Here is an 18,449-nt window from a genome sequence, read left to right as displayed (position 1 = left end):
GGTTGAGATGAAGAACTCAGTAGAAAAGGTACAATGTATAACAAAAAGGGTATCATTGGCAAAGCAAGGCCATGGAGAAGGGAGGTAATAGGGTCAAGTCAACAATACCATGATTTCCCTAGAAATCCAGGTTCCAAACTCTCTAGTCAATTTTTGCTCCTCTCTCACCTTCTCCAAAACTCATTCAGAAACCAAGCCCTATTGTTCACCTCACATTTCCTATCCAATCCCACTTCCATTGCTCTAATTCAGATTTCTATCACTTCAGCTCTAGATTTTTGCCATAGCATGCTAAATGTTCTCCCTGTTCTTCTGCAGAGGACTCTAGAGAGCACTAGGATGCATGCCAACAATGGGACTAGGTCACAAGAAGTAAAATTGAATTATAGCTTGAACCAGAGAGCAAATGTGATATGGCAGAGGAAAAGATAAGAGTTCAAGTCAACACGAATAGTTTGTGAGTGTCCAGGTGTGTTTCCCAGGCATCTGGGGAGAGGCATGCCAGCACCCTTAAATATAGTATAGCTAAATAAAACCATTCTGAGCCCCCAGTGGCCTCTTCATTGGAAAAGAGAACACTTAAGATAGGAACATAAATGGACCCAGAGTCAAGCCATCAGAGTATGAGTGGGTATAACATCTACCTTCAATCTCCTCTTTCTTCAACCTATATCCTACATGTTGCCACCAGATGAATCTTTTCAATCACATTATCCTCCTGCTCAAAAACCTTCAATGCTCCCCCCTTGCCGACAGAATCAAACCCAAAAGCTTTCCCTTGACTGTTAAGTTCCTCCCTAATCTGGCCCCAATGTATTCCTCCAGCATTATCTTCCATTACTCCACACATACTCCTTGGGTTCCAGCCAAACTGGAGTACTTGCTGTCCTCTTCTTGAGCCTTCATCTATCTTTTTGCTTCTCATTATACCATTCTCTTCATTTAGAATGCATTTTCTCCCATCTCTACCTAAGCAGCATTTCCTCCAGGAAGTATTCCTTACTCACTTTGGCTAGACATAATCTCTGATATATATATATATATATATACATATATATATATATATATTGTCCCCATGACATATTTTCTACTGACTTGGATTAAAAGTAAATATGTGTATATTTATTGCCTTTCTTTGAGAGCAGACTCTTCCAAAATTCCAGGGTCCATCCTAGGCACCAGTGAATTTAGAAATAATCAATAGCTTTGCAATCAATCAATCATTGAGCATTTATTAAATACCTGCTATGTGCCAGATACTGTGCTAGGTGCTTGGAGTACATATACAAAGTAAAAAATCAAGAACACCTACTCACAAAGAGCTTCCATTCTAGCAGGGGAGACAAGTGCTTGCAATGATTTAGGTTCATGCATCCTAATGATGGCAGACATGGTAGATTTTCTTCTATATCTCAACTTAAAAAAATTTTTTTTGCTAATTCTTCACCTACTTTGTCTTACTGTTCTGGTATATTACCTATTTCAGTTTGCAATTTATGATTCATTTTTTTAAACTTAGAGACAGTGGGTAATGTGGGATAGGAATTAGGGGTATGCTGGAGACAGCTGGAGGGGTTTATGTGTAAGCATTTACATCCCAGAAATCAAGAAACCTTACAAAAAGGGGCTTAACTTATTGTTTTTCGGATTTTCTAGGCTTAAGTAAATAATGGAAAAAATGGTAATAATGCAGTTGAAACTGAAAAGTGTGTCCTGTGTACATCTCCACCTTCCCATACCTCTTGTCTATAGCTGTTTGAGCATATTCTAGGATGGATTGGCAAGAGATATGAGAAAGAAGGAAAATCACTTGATTTCTCAGCACTGAAGGATCAATCTGAAATCTCAATTCCATTTCTTTATAGCAATACTATGAAAAAGGTAAAAAGATATTTCTGTTCATAAACACATTAAACTTTGCCTTATTTGAAGGACAGAGCTAAATGTAGGCCTAGCATTTCCAAATTTCCCTTGGTTATAAATACTTCAAGAAGCCCCCAAGCCCCTTTAAAAAGGGGGTAGTCAAGAGTTTGACCTGTTCTGTTTTGAAGTTAATGGTCTTCTATGATTGGTAAGAGTAAGAAAACAGTTCCCCAGCTCCCCATTCTTTAATCTGCACTTTCTTTGTGGAGATGCTCTGTTTTCCCTCAAAAACAAGTCCATTCTAAATGTCACCACCACACACCCCATCTGGGCTCTAGGAATCAAGCTGCCTTCTCTGTGAATCAGATGTTGTCACTCACTATTAAGAGCCTTGGATCTGAACTTTGTTGGCAGTTGGGATGAGGCTGGGCACTGCAGAAGAGATTCTGGCTTACTTCAGTGAGGGCTACCCTGCTGGAAAGAGCCAACCTTGTTTCTTGGAGAAAAGAAAGGGATGTTTTCTTGGAGACGGCCTCTGGAGAAGAAAGCCCATAAGAATAGATCCCTTCATCACTGCTTCTCTCATCCTCTTAGAAACATGCAGTTAAAACAAAAACTAATAGGTCTCATTTTGGAATTTTTAGAGATTTTCCTCTGCCAAAGAGCCACTTGAAACATTCTATCCCTAGGAGGCTCTTGGAAAAGGGACAGAAGGCAAGTTTCACAGCATGGAGTCTCTGAATTAGCACATTTCACACATTATAACTAATAACCTAGGACATGCAGTCCAAGAGAGTGCAGACAGCCCTGAAGCAATCATACATCCTTGTAGACAAGTGGTGGAGTTGTGGGGAGTGGGCAATGATGATGGGGAAGTTGTGCAGAGACTCTTCTTGGGAAAAATGTCCTGTTTCCTGACCTGTCAACATTGTTTTCCCATGACTTTCCCATACACCCTCCCCCACCACATGGCTTCTTAAAGACAGCAAGAAAATATCTTAGATGGAGAGGTAGAGCTCAAAGGAAACTGGCTCTGAGAGGAGAGCCTTTCAGTGAATGAAAAATCACTTCATAGGGGCAAGCCTCTAGGAGTTAGTTTATCCCCATGATTGGATGTATCCAGTATCAATGTTTATATACAATTCACAGAACTTAAAAATACAGACAATTCTTTAACTCAGGATTTCTTCCAAAGGAAACCATGTGATTCTGTCTTTCTCCTCCTAGAGTAATTTTTTTGAGAGGAGCATAATCCAATAGCTTCCCTCCAGTCATCTCAGTGTGGAAAACTCCCAGTGTGGAAAATACCTCTACTGGCTGAGATGAGCAGTTCCTTCATAACTTGTAGTCTCAGATGATTGCCTGGGATGCTGAGAGGATAAGTGATTTGCCATGTTTATACAACTATATATCAGAAAGAGAGCCCGGGCTTTTTCAACCCTATGGCCATCCATCTATTACATCATGCTGCCCCAAAATTATTGCCTAATATATTAAGAATTACCAGTTTGAGACTGCAGAAGCTACCCAAAATTTCCACAGAGATATTTTTCTCCACTGCATATAAGTGTAAAAAGGGGGGAAATGTATTTTAAATAAGACTTTTAAAATAATGCTATATGCCTGATGGAGCTTTTTTAAAGTCTTTTTTTCTTTAATAATTTTTAAAGAATCTAAGTTCCAATAGATATTTCTGTTGTTTTTCTAGGAATATTTGTAACTCTTTCAACTAAAAACCTTTTTTTTTTAACAGCTCCTTGAGATAATTCTGTCACAAGATCTTAACGGGAAGAGAAGATGTGATGGGGACAGAATTCATAGAGGCTCGACACAGATGTGGGTGGTTCCAGTAGCCATGTCTCAAGGGTATGATACAACCATATACCTGCATATGGTAGGGATGCCTGCCATACCCTACTTAGAGTGGGCTTAATGTGTATTCCAAGGATTGTCTGGGAAATGTCTGATTGATTCCCCATCAACAGTTTCAAGCAGCAGAGGCCCCATAATTTCATTCCTGAGGTTCAGACCACTGTCTCAACAGCAATCGCATTAGGGTTGTCCTCCTGGCGTCTTAATTGCATCTCATCCTTGAAAGCCCTGTTTAATACCACCTTTAAGGATTCCTTGAATGGTTTCTTCTTACTGCTGCCCACAAAGAAGTAAATAAAAGGGTTGGCACTGCTATTAATGGTAGAGAAGAGAAGAGAGATGTGGTGTATGTTCCCAAATGTTGACCAATACTCATAGTACAGGAGGTAAAGAAGTCTCATGGGCATGGCAAAAATGAGGAAGATGATGATGGTCACCATGATGACAATGTAGAGCTTGGATGAATGAGAAGTCCAAGTATTTCTTCGAATCTTCACCACCAGGATCACACTGGATACCACCATGAGAGGGGTGAACACAAGGAAGCTCAAGATGGAAATGAAGATAATAACTGCCCTGCAGTCACTCTGGGAGTGACCCTTTCTTCCAATGTCTATGCACATGACATGCTCCATGGTGGTCACTAAACAAGAAAGAGCCCAAAGCAGGCCACAGACACAAGCAGACTGATGTTTAGGGCGGTGGCATCGGTACCAGATAGGGTACAAGACAGATAGACAACGTTCTACACTAATGGCTGTCAGGAGGTAGAGGCCAGTGTTGTAGCCAAATAGAAAAGTCACCGATAATGTGACAATGGTGTAATAATACCCAGATGATAGCTCATAATCTAGAGCATAGTCAACTGATAAAATAAAGATACAAAAAAGCAATGAGATGTCAGCAATAGAAAGGTGGGTGATGTAGACTGTGAATGGGTTTCTCCTCATCCGAAAACAGAGAAACCACAGGAGAATTCCATTTTCAACAAAGCCCAATGGAGAGATACTCATGATGACCCAGTGCACGATTGGGATTTTCCGATCCACATCTCCCAAGGAAGTGTTCCTGTTGATGGAAATATTCCCAGGTATTTCAGGGACAAATGATGTGAGGTTTGCTTCATCCATGAGGGTGCCTTAGAGTAGGGCTTCTTTTCTGTGAACAGGTCCAAAAATATGCCATGCAATCAGTGAATCTGAGCAGGAAAAAGAAATTGAAGATGAATAATTATAACATGTATGCTATAAACCTTTTTAAGGAGAAACAATATAATTTCTTTCTGAAAATGGCAGCAAATAAAAGAAGGTCAATCTGGTGATCTTTCACAATCCCCACCATCTCTATAATTCTCTATTTCTATATTAACATATGTGAATCAGAGTTAGGAGCATAGTTAAGATATCAAGTTGCCAAGCATAGTAGCACAGAATATATAATCCCTGCTTCTGCGGAGGCTAAGGCTGGTAGATCACTTGGGCCTGGGAGTTCTGAGCTATAATAGCCTGCTGGTACTCAGTGTCGGATAATAATAGCTAAGCCTTTGATGGGAAGGAGGAGTCTACCAGGCTGCCAAAGAAAGGGCAAACAGTTCAGGTCAGAAACAAAGCAGGTCAGAACTCCTATATTGATCAGCAGTAGGATGCCCTAGCATGGGAGAACTAGACTAAAAAAAAAAATGAGGACCAGCTTGAGAATTGTTCAACTCTTAGCCAAAACTTTCTGATTGGCTCTGAAAAAGGAAATTGTCTACAGAGAAGTATGAAAAGGTTCATATGATTTGGAACCAGCAAAAGAGTATATATGATGACTACACCAATATAAATGGAAAGAAAAGGAAAGATAGAAGGAAGGAAGGAAAGATAGAAGGAAGGAAGGAAGGAAGGAAGGAAGGAAGGAAGGAAGGAAGGAAGGAAGGAAGGAAGGAAGGAAGGAAGGAAGGAAGGAAGGAAGGAAGGAGGGAGGGAAGGAAGGAAGGAAGGAAGGAAGGAAGGAAGGAAGGAAGGAAGGAAGGAAGGAAGGAAGGAAGGAAGGAAGGAAGGAAGGAGGGAGAAAAGGAGGGAGGGAGGGAGGAAAGGAGTGAGGGAGGGAGGAAAGGAGGGAGGAAGGGAGGGAGGAAAGGAGGGAGGGAGGGAAGGAAGAACAAAAATTATGGAAAAGAAAATCAACTGAATGAATCACTTCTAGGGTCTGAGATATCCCTTATGAAATTAAGCACCTAGTCCAGCTGGTTATTGTACCCAAACACACTCCCTAGGTAACATATGGTAAGCATAATCAGGATATGTTTTCAGAAATACATAACATATAGATGAAAACATCCAAGAAAATAAAACAAAAACATTGCTAATAGACATTTAACAAAGAATTAAGCTGGAAGCAATAATGTAGTAGATGGTTGTTGACACAGCATTTAACAGACCTGACTCAAGCCAGTATTTTAAGAAATAAATGTATGGAGATGAGTGATTTTGCTGCTATTAGGAGGAATACAATAAGAACAGGAATATTAAACAAAGGAATTAATTCTGGATTTAGAATCCAGATTTGTCCCTGAAACCTAAAATTTGCTTTGAGGGAGCCTCTTAACCTCCCTAAACTCTGCTTCTTTATCTATAAAATAAAGGGGCTGGGCTAGATGGTCTCTGAGATCCCTTCCTTTAGGTTCTAGGTCTATGATCCTATGATCTAGAGCAGAGTTTGCCCTCTCGGCTGCCTCTACATAACTCTCTCTCTACTGTTCTAGGTTGATTTACAAAGAGAACAAAAGCACTGTGGCAGTTATGAAAAACATCTCCCCACTTCTTGAAGTTTTGCTAAATGAGATCTCTGGGTCACTTTGAAGACCAGTGGCCAGGGGTATGAAAAGAAATGAAAACATTTTCTAATCCTAAATCAGAAAGAAGATTGAAATCAAGCCTGAGCTTCTTCCCATGACTCAAGATAGGATTGTTAGTCTTGTGAAAGCATAACTTTACAATTGGCACAACTTGCACTATTAATACATGGTATTTTAAGAGTGGCAAAGGGAAATGAAGATCTCTTCAAAGATGTCAAATCAAGCTCATGATACAGTTCTTAAAGAAATTTGTTTTTTGTGTATTTTTAAAGATTTCTTTTTATCTTTATAATGTAATAGATGGTCTGTCATATAGATTTATATTACATTTAATTACTGGTTTGGGGGGCAAAGTTTACTTTAGTAGTACTAGGAAATTTGTAGCTCCTTTGTTCATCAGATTGGTTCTCCAACTAAGCTTAGGGCCCAGTCTCTTAAAGCAATTACTTTCCCCCTCTCTTAATATGATGTTGTTAGTATTATCCTATAACAATAGCTGACATTTAGATAATGCTTTAAGGTTTGGAAAACACTATAAAGTATATGAAATTATTTGAGTCTCATGATAGCCATTCAAGCTACTATAATAATACTATATATGAGAATATACCATATACTATAATAATAATGCTATATATGATAAATAAATATTAAATATATAACAAGTATTAGTATAAGCATTTGTTCTCATTTTTCAATAAGAAATTTAAGATTTAGAGAAGTGGGATTAACCCATGGTAACTCAGCTAGCAAATCCTGGAAGCAGGATATAAACCCAGACATCCCTGACTCCAAACCTAGTACTCCTTCCCCCATTTGACACTATTCTATTATCCTCATTATTCGGTGAGAAACTTGTATTGTTAATTATTATACAACATTTAATGATAAGTACTATTTCTGTCAAAAATTTATATTTAAATTTTTTCACATAAAAGCCCTAATTATAATTTCTTTAAACATTTTGTATATCTAAATACAACTTATTTTAAATCTTTTTTATTTTTTAATTTTTTTTATTTTAAAACTTAAATTTTATTTTTATTTTATTTATTTTTAAGGTCTTTAAAATGTATCCAATAACTAACTTTGCATAAGGTTATAATCAAACATAGACTCTGATAAGTCTGAACCTCAGTACAGGTTTTTCCTTTTTTAAAAATGTAACTTGAATAACTTAATTTAAATAGAAAATGATTAGGTTAGAGAGCTGGCTCTAAATTATGGCGATGATTCAATTCTGCCTGAAGTAAAAATAGAGTGAAGCCTACATATCCTTTCACATTCTCATGGATTAAAGAGAAATAATATTTAAGGTATTATTAAATGGGTGGGGCCTGATGAAAATTATTTCAGGACTTTTATACCAAAGCATTATATTACTGGATTGTTGTTGGGCTGAATATCATATATCTGCTCAGGATTTCTAAACCAAAATTTCAGAAAAGGCCCCTTAAGCTTTCTTAATCCTCGAATAAACAGTATTTTCTGTCCTGCTGCCAGCACAGAGTCTATAACATATAGCCAGGTGGAAAGAAAATAGAGGCCACTTTCAGGGTGGTCTTCCTGACTTCACTGATTTTCCAATGCTTTTTCCTCTTTCCTTACATAGACAGGAATGGTGAAAATAATTAACTTTTCTATGATCCAAGTAAGATCCTTCAACTTTGCCAGAGTTAGGGAAACCTGGGCCCTTGTATCCGTGGAGACAATGCTTGATTGTAATTTCCATGGTTCATTTAGCAGGGTTTTTAAGCAGATAGGAAACTACAGAGACAATGAGAGACTTCTGATTCATCTTCCAGAAACTCTTTAGTTTCTGAGTCACAGAATCTTTCAGGTCCTCGAGTTTGGATGGTACCTATAAGCAGTTGGGTCTAAAAACTGAAATCTGGAGCATGGCCATGGATAGATAAGGAAATTGTGTTCATTTCAGGGACCAAGGGAAGATGTTTCTAGTTCCACCCCTCCCCACCCACCCAGTATCTCCTCCATCTGCTTTAATGTTGTGTGGAACTCCTTTAACAAAGAGAGGTTTTATTTTTTCACTTAGACATAATACATGAAATGCAGATAAATCCTAGGAGAGGGACCCAATGAATTTCAAATCTACACACTTGTAAATATATGCCTGATGCTATATTTTTTTCTGGAAAGTTTTCCATTAAGGTTGTGGGAAGGCAAGAGGGAACCAGTGTAACGAGGAGAAAGATAAATTACCAATTGGTGAAGCAAAGGTTATTGACTTTCAAAATTACCCCAAATTTCAGATCCAAGGAAGTTACTTAGCAAAACTGAGAAGAGAACTTTTTTTAACACCGGGTCACCAGATAGGTCAGAGTCACAGCTCGCAGCTGCTCCTGGGAGAAGCTAAGGCTGATGGGATGCTCTAGTGATTCAGGGTTTCTGAACTTCAGTGAGCCAATGCTGATGGGGTGCTATGTGGGGAGCCTTCAGGAAGTGAGGTAGTGTGGGAGTCAAAGTCTTGAGTGATGGTTGAAATTCTAATTCTGGTGTAAGACCTTATCTCCCCCCCCCAAAAAAAAAGTGCATACTTAAATGCACCAATCCTTTCCTTTCCCCTCCTCAAACTATCATACCTTAATCATATTAATCACAATTTTCCTAATTCCACAGCAAAATAAACTCCAATCTTGAACTCATAATTTTTAATAGCATGATCCTTATTTTCCTCTGATTTTACCTCAATTGCTGTTACTGGTAGGGCCAAAGGTACTCTGGATATTTAAAGACCTCATGGGCAGATTGTTTTGGGCACCAGGTGAAGTCATAGAATCAGAATCAGAACCAAAAAAGGATTTAAAATCTAAACTCTGCCTGAAAAAAACATCCCTACAGAATCCCTTGGTTGAAAGGTGAAAAAAAATGTCACAAGTACAAGATAGGGGAGACATGGTGAGACAAAATTCCTTTGAAAAAAAGATGTATGTGTATGGTGGGGGCTCTTACGTGGTGCCAGGTATGAAGTCAAGAAGACTCATCTTTCTGAGTTCAACTCTGGGTTTAGACACTTAATATCTGTGTGATCCTGGACAAGTCACTTAACCCTGTTTGCTTCAGTTTCCATATCTATAAAATGAGCTGGAGAAGAAGATGACAAATCACTGTAGTATCTCTTCCAAGAAAACCCAAGTGGGGTCATGAAGAGTCAAACACAAATGGGGGAGGAAAAAGACTGAATTGGGAGAAGGGAGGTTTTAAGACCATGGACTTAATATATATGGACAATGGCATATAATAACCAAAACAGGTAATGCAATCTTGAGTTTCTTCAAAAGAAGAATGTCCAGATGCCCTCTTGTCCAGATCAGACCATATCTAGAACACTGCTCTCATCTCCGGGCATTTCCTTTCAGGAAAGACATTGATAAGCTCTACAGGATGATAAAGGGCTTCAAGATTATACCATGTGAACATCAGTTGAGAGACCATAGATTTAGAGCTGGAAAATGAGAACCCATCTAGCCTAATTCCTTCATATTATAGATGAAGAAATTGAAACTCAGACAAGTTGTGACTTAAATAAATCATGCAACAATAATAACTAGCATATAGTAATAATATGTATTTATATTTAAAACCTTTACTTCTGTCTTATAATTGAAACTAAATATTAGTTCCAGGAAAGAAAAGCCCAGATCCCAGGCTAGACAATTGGGGTTAAGTGACTTTCCCAGGGTCACACATCTGGGAAGTATCTGAAGCCAGGTTTGAAACTAGGAGCTTCTGTTTCTAGAACTGGCTCTCTATCCACTGAGCCAACCAGTTGCCCCCTACATGATAAAAATATAATAGCATACATATAGATGTGCATATATATATTATATCTCACTTTAACATTTGCAAAGAACTTCACATATGTTGTATTATTGGAACCTCACAACTCTGAGAGGTGGATGCTAATATTAACCCCATTTTACAGAGGAGGAAACTGAACGTGAAAAAGATCAAGTGAAATTAAGCTAAGGCACACAGGGCAAGAGTCTGAGAAAAGACCTGAACTCAGGTCTTCTTGACTCCAAATTCAACACTATCCACTGTATCATTCAGATACCCTTTCACTTATACAACTAATAAGTGACTGAGGAATAATGGAATGTTTTAAAATATTTTAAGGGCTACCATGTAAAAGAAGTATAATATTTGTTCTATTGGGGCTTAGAATTAGGAACAACAGGGAAGAATCTACCTAAAAGCTTAATGTAAGGGAAAACTTCCCAACAATTAAAGCTATGAGAGAATAAAATGGCCTGCCTGGTAAACAGTGGTTTCCTCTTTTCGAGAGGTCTTCAAGCCAAAGCTGATGGTCATTTGTTGGGCAAATGTTGTAGAGTTAATTCTTGTTCAGGGACAAATTCCATTCACCTCTGCAAATGAGCCTCTGATTGATAGACTCAATAAAGTCACTGATTCCTTTCTAAGACCACACTGATGTTTGGCTATATTTGGCTGAAATCTCCCTATATCTTCTTGCCATTCCTAGATCTTTTGACAAGGGTCTAACAGAACAAATTTAATCCTTCCCCCACCATAGCCCTTCATATGGGAGGATAATCCATTATACCCTAATCCAACCTACACCTAAGTCTTTTAACTTCAGGATAAGCATCTCCTTTTTTACAACAGACATTCTGTTGCCATGATCTTGAGGACTTTACAAAATACTCCAGCTACATTTCTCTGAGCATCATTCAAATTTCTTAATGATTTTCCTGAAATGACCTTCCCCAAACCAAACACTGTATAGCAAATGTGATATGACCAGGACAGACCACACTCCGATTATAACCTCCCATAATACCCCCTCATAATTCTTATATTAAGTCTTTCCCCAATAGGGACGTGCTGGATCTAGCTTCAAAAGGCTAGAGCTGATTGTTAATTTTCAGTGTGGGCAATTGGCAAATGGAAACTGGCAAACCCTGCAAATCAGGGCTTGACTTACTGTTTTGTTAAAAAATTATCTAGATGTAATAAAATGATGGGGAAAATGTGAATAATGAAGATTCAACTTAAAAGTATATCTTGTAGGGGGCAGCTGAATGGCTCAGTGGATTGAGAGCCAGATCTAGAGATAGGAGGTCCTGGGTTGAAATCTGGCCTCAAATATTTCTTAGCTGTATGACCCTGGGCAAGTCACTTAACCCTCATAGCCTAGCCCTTACCAATCTTCTGCCTTGGAACCAATATACAGTATTGATTCTAAGATATAAGGTGTAAGGTTTTGTGCTTTTTATAATTTAATTAAATTTTTTTAGGTGTGTCTTGTAAAAAAAATTTTTTTTCCCAAGAGAGTGGATTAAAAAAAAATCCTTACCTTCTGTCTTAGAATCAATATTAAGTATTAACTCCAAGGCAGAAGAATAGTATGGGTTAGGCAACTGGGATTAAGTGATTTGCCCAGGGTCACATAGCTAGGAAGTATCTGAAGTCACATTTGAACCCAGCTCCTCCTGATTCCAGGTCTGATATTCCATCCATTATGCTACCTAGTTGCCTTTAGAGAGCCAATTGTTAAAAATGTATTAGCATTCGGGGGCAGCTGGGTGGCTCAGTGGATTGAGAGTCAGGCCTGGAGACGGGAAGTCCTAGGTTCAAATCTGGCCTCAGACACTTCCCAGCTGTGTGACCCTGGGCAAGTCACTTGACCCCCATTGCCTAGCCCTTACCACTCTTCTGCCTTGGAGCCAATACACAGTATTGACTCCAAGACAGAAGGTAAGGGTTAAAAAAAAATGTATTAGCATTCTACTGCCCCAGATCCTTATGAAATGGTACAGAAGAGACTAAGAGCAGTAACTGGAAGATATGCTAAATGTTCCGTGATGTTCCAACATTTTTGGAGTGGTAGCATTCTTATCCTGTTTTCCCAGACTTTCTTGAACTGAATCAAAGAAAGGAAGAAGAAATGGGAGAGAGGAAGAAACAAATAAAGCATCTGTCAGTCTTCCTGAGTCATCAGTCAGCATCTGGCTTAATTGTCAGTTAATAACAAGACTTAATAAGTGTAACTCAATGCTTCAAGCTCTGTACAAGAACAAATTTAAAAATTTAATTAATTTAAAAAGAACTAATTAAAGCCATCCCAGATTGACCTCCTATCCTGACAGCTTGACAGCACTGACAGCTTTGCTGACCAGTGACATTACTGGATGAGGGGATAGGAATGACCCTGCTAGTCGTTGAGACATCAACCTATGTCTAAATGTAGGAGGGATCCGCTAATAAACCTCAGCCATGCCGTCTGTTTCAAGAAGCAGTCGGCCCCATTCAGACATGAGGCCCACTCAAAATACCCCTGGAGGAACCTATGAAAAACAACAACAAAAAATGACTTGCCTAATTTTAGGAATAATCATTAAGTAAAAGAATTCTCTAATGTGTGAATCATAGATTTGGCAGATTCGCCACATGCCTTCATATGACTAGGCTACAGATTAAATCCTATTATAACCACCCTCCCTTCTGAAAGGCACTCCAATTTCTCTTGCTGTGGTTTTATTGGAATAAATATACTAGAAATCACATTCTGGTTCTATAGGACCTGGAGATAAATGGAAGGCCAAATTTAGGGAGGTTGGAGGATAGAGGTTGTGACGGAAGTATCTGAGATTGGAAGAAATGTGGGGAGCTGAAGTTTCTGCCTGCCACACAGTTGCTCAGTTACAAAAGACTTCCAATCAAGTTACAGAGAAAAAAGGATCAAAGAAGCAAATTTTAATTAATAAAATTTAATTTAATTTAAATTTTAAAAGGTACCAAACCCAGGATTGGTCGATGTAGGGCAGCAAGGTGGTGGTGGAGTGAATAGAGTACTAGGTATAGAGTCAGGAATAGTCATCATTCTGAGTTCAAATCTGGACTCTAAAATTTACTGGCTGGGTAACCTTGGGCAAACCAGTTAACCCTGTTTGTCTCAGTTTCCTCATCTGTAAAATGAGCCAGAGAAAGAAATGGCAAACCACTTCAGTACCTTTGCCAAGAAAACCCCAAATGGGATCACAAAGAATAGGATACAAATGAAAAAAAATGACTGAAAATATTAGTCACTGTAAAGAGGAGATTCAAACCCAGGTATCTCTCAAACTCAGGTCCAGTGTGATTTCCACACTACTCAGTAAATTACCTTACCAGGAACAATCCTTTTAGATAAATTTGCTAAAATGGGGCAAGCTCACATCTGTCCCCAGAAAACAAGTAGAATGACTCCCATTTCATTTCTCCCACACGTCTGAGCTTAAGTAATCTCTTCCAAATGTAGAGAGCTGGAGGGAAAGCTGTTGGTTTATTTGCTGACTTCCATAGCTCCTTCCTGGCAACCTCCTCTGCCTCTTTCATACAGTCTTTGGTGGCTCTGAGTAAAAAGGATAAATTAATTCACACTGAAGTGTTAGCAACTCTAAAAGCTATTTCTCTGAAAGATAATATTTACATTTTAAACCAGGACCACTAAGCTTTTAAGAGGGGGGAATTCCTAACACCACCCCCCCAAAAAAAAATCCATGCCAATGGTGTCCTTTTAGGCAATATGGCGCCTGGGTAGAAGGGATGATTTTGGAGCAGGGAACCTTTTAGACTCTCAAATAATATATAGTCAATTGCCTTTTGTGTATCAAGGCTTAGCCTACTTAGGGCCTAATCCTACTCACAGTTTGGGGTAATTTAATCCTTCCTTCCCATATCATCTCTGATAACATGGAGATACTAGTTCTGAAGGCACTTTCTCAGAGTGCTGATAAGACAATACAAAGATATCCCATGATAAGGGAATAGCCAACCAAATTGAGACACATGAATGTAATGCAGTAGTATTAGTTTCTAAGAAATAATAAGCCTGAGGAATGCAGAGAAACATGGGATGAACTGATATGAAGCACAGCCATGAATATAATGTGCAGAATGAGGGCAATAATATAAATGCAAACCATACTAAGGGGGAGAAGAACACATTCATTGCAACGGGCAATTCTGATGATACGTATTTCTCTTTGGGGAGAAAGGTGGAGCAGAATGCTGCATGGACTGTCAGACTTGGTCATTTATTTTTTTCAGGTGGTTTGGAATAACTGATTTTATTACAAGGTAGAGTGTAATAGGGGTGTATATCGGGAAATGGCCATGCTATTTATAAGTTGATAAAATTTTGTTAAAATTAATGAAAACATTCTTTAAAAGAAGAAAGGGAACTATAGAACATTTTGTCAATATCTGAGGCTCATGTATACAATGCTGGACAATTGAGAATTCTTCAACATTCAGGGAAGTCCAGTATGAATATTTTTTAAAAACTGAAGTTTGATTGGGTTGTGCCCAACAGATCTGCAGACTCTACTTTTTTTTTTCCTTTTAAACACCTTCTGTATCTTTTCCAAGGCAGAAGAATGATAAGGGCTAGTGTGTCAGAGGCTGGCACTAGAGAAAAAGTGCCAGACTGAAGAGTATATGAAATTGATCACCTTGATGGGGGAGGGGCCCCAGGAGTGGAATCTGGAGGAGGAGAAGATTCTGGCTGGGAGAGCAGTGAGGGTCTCTCGGTCTTGAGAAGCCAAAGAGAGAAGATGGAAAAAGACTTTCTCCTGAGGGTTACCAGCTCTTCCTGCTGGTGACTGGAAATCTTTCCCCCCAACACTTCCCAATTGAAGGGGCTTTCTGAAGAGAAACCTGAGCAGACTTTACCTCAGCTCCTGTTGCCCAGGGGTGAGTCAACCTGACTTTCTCTCAGTGGGCTCAGGCTGCCAAGCCCTGAGTTCCCCCCAAACTCAAGGAGGAGGAAGGGGAAAGGGTTTAGATAAAGACAGGAATCCCCCTTTCCCCACTTTCCCTTTCCCATTCTTCCCTGCCTGTTATTCTTTTTATATTATCAGACTGAGTAATCATTAAAGTTATCTGTTCCCCAAACTGAGTGTGAGTGAACAGAATCAAGGGGAGACCTTTCCGGTTTGAGTAGTGGAGGGGGGACAAGAGAGACAAGAGCAAATGTGGGATTATGGCTTTAGCTAAGGAGGGAAGGCAGAAGGGGAAAATCTTCAAAGCCCTTCTCCTCTGAGCCATTCCGTTACATCTGGTGTCTCCCCTGAACCCTGCTTTTTGGAAGGGGGTTTCTCCTCTCTTTCCCCCTTCCCTCTCTCTCCCTTACCAAAGGCCTAAGCCTCCCTTTGGGGTTACAATCCCTTCCTTTTCTTTTATTTTTTTTAAATAGTAGGGAATGGGAGTTAAGTGACTTGTCCAAGGTCACACAGCTAGGAAGTGTCTGAGGTCAGCTTTGAATGCAGGATCTCCCTAGGCCTGACTCTCAGTCCACTGAGACACCCAGCTGCCTCCGACTGCATTTACTTTTCAGTCAAAGAGAAATTAATAGGGAAAAACACAAAGGAGTAGACAAGAGAAGACTAGTGAAAATAACTCAAGTGAAAGTGTCTCTAAAGTTTTGTTTTTTTTCAGTTACTGAAAAGGCTAACAACTCTTCAATACACTCATTCTACTGACCTCCCAAATTCCCACCCTGCCTCAGCACCCTTATTCAATAAGCCAAATGACAATAGAATTCAAGAGGGGAAGTCTAGGAATCTATTTGTTCTCCTTAGACCTAGCTCTATAATGCTAACCTCTTATAGTATAATCCTGAAGAAAAAGGGGGTGGGGACAAATTCTTGTCTCTATTGGGATTCTCAGGGCAAGCAGTAATATTTATTACTGAAGGCTAGAGAGAGAAGACACCTTTAAGATTATTCATTTTATAGATAAAGAAATTGAGGCTGAGATAATCAAAGCCACAGTTGGGGAACAAAGCTAAGACTAAAATTCAGTCCTAATTTACAGACCCCATATTCCTTCAATGAGACCAAGATGATGGTCTTGTGTAGGGTAGGAGTATCTTTCCTGCATCAAATAAAACATTATCCCTACTTCTCATCACTGACTGCCTCAGCCCCTGCAATCTGTACAAACCCCTGTTATACCTGAACGAAAAAGGCAAAACACTCTTTCCCCAAAGGTCACAGAAAGATGAAATCTGTGCCACATCATAGCCTTCTTGCTTTACAAATTACTTTAACTCCAATGCTATATATTCAATGACCTAAATCAACACTAGGTACCTTGCCTAGTCAGTATCACTAAGATGCCCACATTCAAGAGCCTGACTTAGAAATTTCTTTTGTCAGAAATCTTGCCACCAACGATTGCTCTTTTGACTTTATTAACCTCAAAGCAGAAGCTGATGCCTTGTATCCAAAAGGAAAGGGAAAAGCCAAGTGAATTCTGATCCTCTTTGATCACCATTTAGAGCTAGAAGGGAGCTTAGAAATCATAGACTCATGGATCTACAGCTGGAAGAAATTTCAGAGACCATTTAGTGCAACTCCCTCGTTTTAAAGGTAAAATGACTTGCCCAGGATCATTTAAGTAATAAATAAGCCTATCCCTTAATCCAAACTTAACATTCTTTTTAACTCATCATCCTGCCTCCCTCACATGTGCTATTGCATACTTTGTTCCATGCAACACTCCAAAATTTTCTTTAGTAATATCATTGGGGGTTGGAGATTGGGGCAAAGGGGGGCAGCAGTCCAAACATCTGGCCAGAAGGGAATTAATTAGAAAGTGACTTTTAAAACTTGAGACTCCACCAACAGATCTTAAGACTTTCACCTCTTGCCCTTAGTCAAGGAGAAGTTGCCAAACAGTGATTTTCAAGGCAGGTCTGGGAAGTTGTAAACCACTTAATTGAAAACAGCTAACGCTGAAGGACAAAGCACTCCAAAACAACAGTGTAGAACTGAGGGAATTTATTGGCAACACATACCCAACAAGCAGACATCTAATACATGACAGAGAGTGACCGGCACAGAAGCAGTTCTCTGAGTGATAGTTTTTCTTCTTTCTCTGGTTGAAAAAAAAAAAAAAACAAAACTGAGTAATTAAAATAGGAACAGAGACTTACTATTATCCTCATGGGAGGGTACAGAGATGCCCATGGGAAGGATCCTCTTCAGCATTCTGGGGCATCCATCCAAAGGATACAGATCTCTTCTGCTCCCCCACCCCTTGGTCGTAGGATCTCCAACCTCAGCCTCTCCTTGAAGTGTGGTTGGAGCCTCTTTCCTCTACTGAAATTAAGGGCTGCTCTCCCACGACTGAAAATATTTGAGATGTGCCAAGCAGATGGTCCCACGCTTATCAACAGAAGCTATGCTTCCAATGGCATCATTCAGTGACACATCTAAGGGAAAATCTTCACACTGAACTGAAGAAGGCATGAAGGAGAGAGTGACATATGAAAATGGATCTACTTCAAACCCCAATGAGGGGACCACTCATATATAAGATGAATGACCCCAAAACATGTTAATATGCAGGGAAAACAGCTCTTTCCCTTCTCCCTTTTCTGGATGTCATATGCAAAGTTCAACCTAAAAGACCACAGTGACCCATTGGAGAAACAGAGGCAAAACCATTTATTTAACTAGGGGTTCAGAAAAAGCAGTGAAGGCTCTATCACGGTGCTCTGAACAATTCTTCCTGGGGTCATCTGCTAAAGTCAGAACTCAGATTTTTTTCCTATACAATCAGAAACCTAAGGTCTATTCTCTTCCATGTTAAGGTTTTTCCCCTTTCCCATCACTTTCCCTTTACCAATACATTAAGTAGCAATTAAACCCAAAACAAATCTCCTTAAGGGCGATGGTCAGAAAATATCAGAGCACTTTTGTCCCAGAGCAAATAAGAAGGGCCAGAATCATAATAAATGGCCAAAAAAGGTCATCACTGGCTTTCCTCTTTTTCCTGATTACCCTAGTGGACAAAGTTGGCAATATGAGAACTAGCAAATGACCTAGAGAATGAATCAGATATA

At 39.3% G+C, this 18,449-nt stretch overlaps 1 protein-coding gene across 1 annotated transcript; it reads right to left on the bottom strand.

Moving 5' to 3' along the window:
- Window positions 1-1,208: 1,208 nt before the first annotated feature.
- MAS1 (MAS1 proto-oncogene, G protein-coupled receptor) lies at window positions 1,209-18,157 on the bottom strand. The gene is made up of 2 exons (XM_001371382.4): window positions 17,538-18,157; window positions 1,209-4,933 (listed from the first exon to the last, which is right to left on the bottom strand). The coding sequence occupies exon 2, from the start codon at window positions 4,863-4,865 to the stop codon at window positions 3,888-3,890; it is 978 nt and encodes a 325-aa protein (XP_001371419.1). The 5' UTR covers window positions 4,866-4,933; window positions 17,538-18,157; the 3' UTR covers window positions 1,209-3,887.
- Window positions 18,158-18,449: the final 292 nt, after the last annotated feature.

The sequence above is a fragment of the Monodelphis domestica genome, chromosome 2 (assembly GCF_027887165.1).
Source record: "Monodelphis domestica isolate mMonDom1 chromosome 2, mMonDom1.pri, whole genome shotgun sequence".
Classification (NCBI taxonomy): domain Eukaryota; kingdom Metazoa; phylum Chordata; class Mammalia; order Didelphimorphia; family Didelphidae; genus Monodelphis; species Monodelphis domestica.
Note: the sequence above shows the minus strand (reverse complement) of the source record. Positions and strands in the feature narration are given on the sequence as shown.

Bases quoted from the DNA above. Each gene is read 5' to 3' on its own strand.
- MAS1 (XM_001371382.4), bottom strand. From the start codon at position 4,865: ATGGATGAAGCAAACCTCACATCATTTGTCCCTGAAATACCTGGGAAT.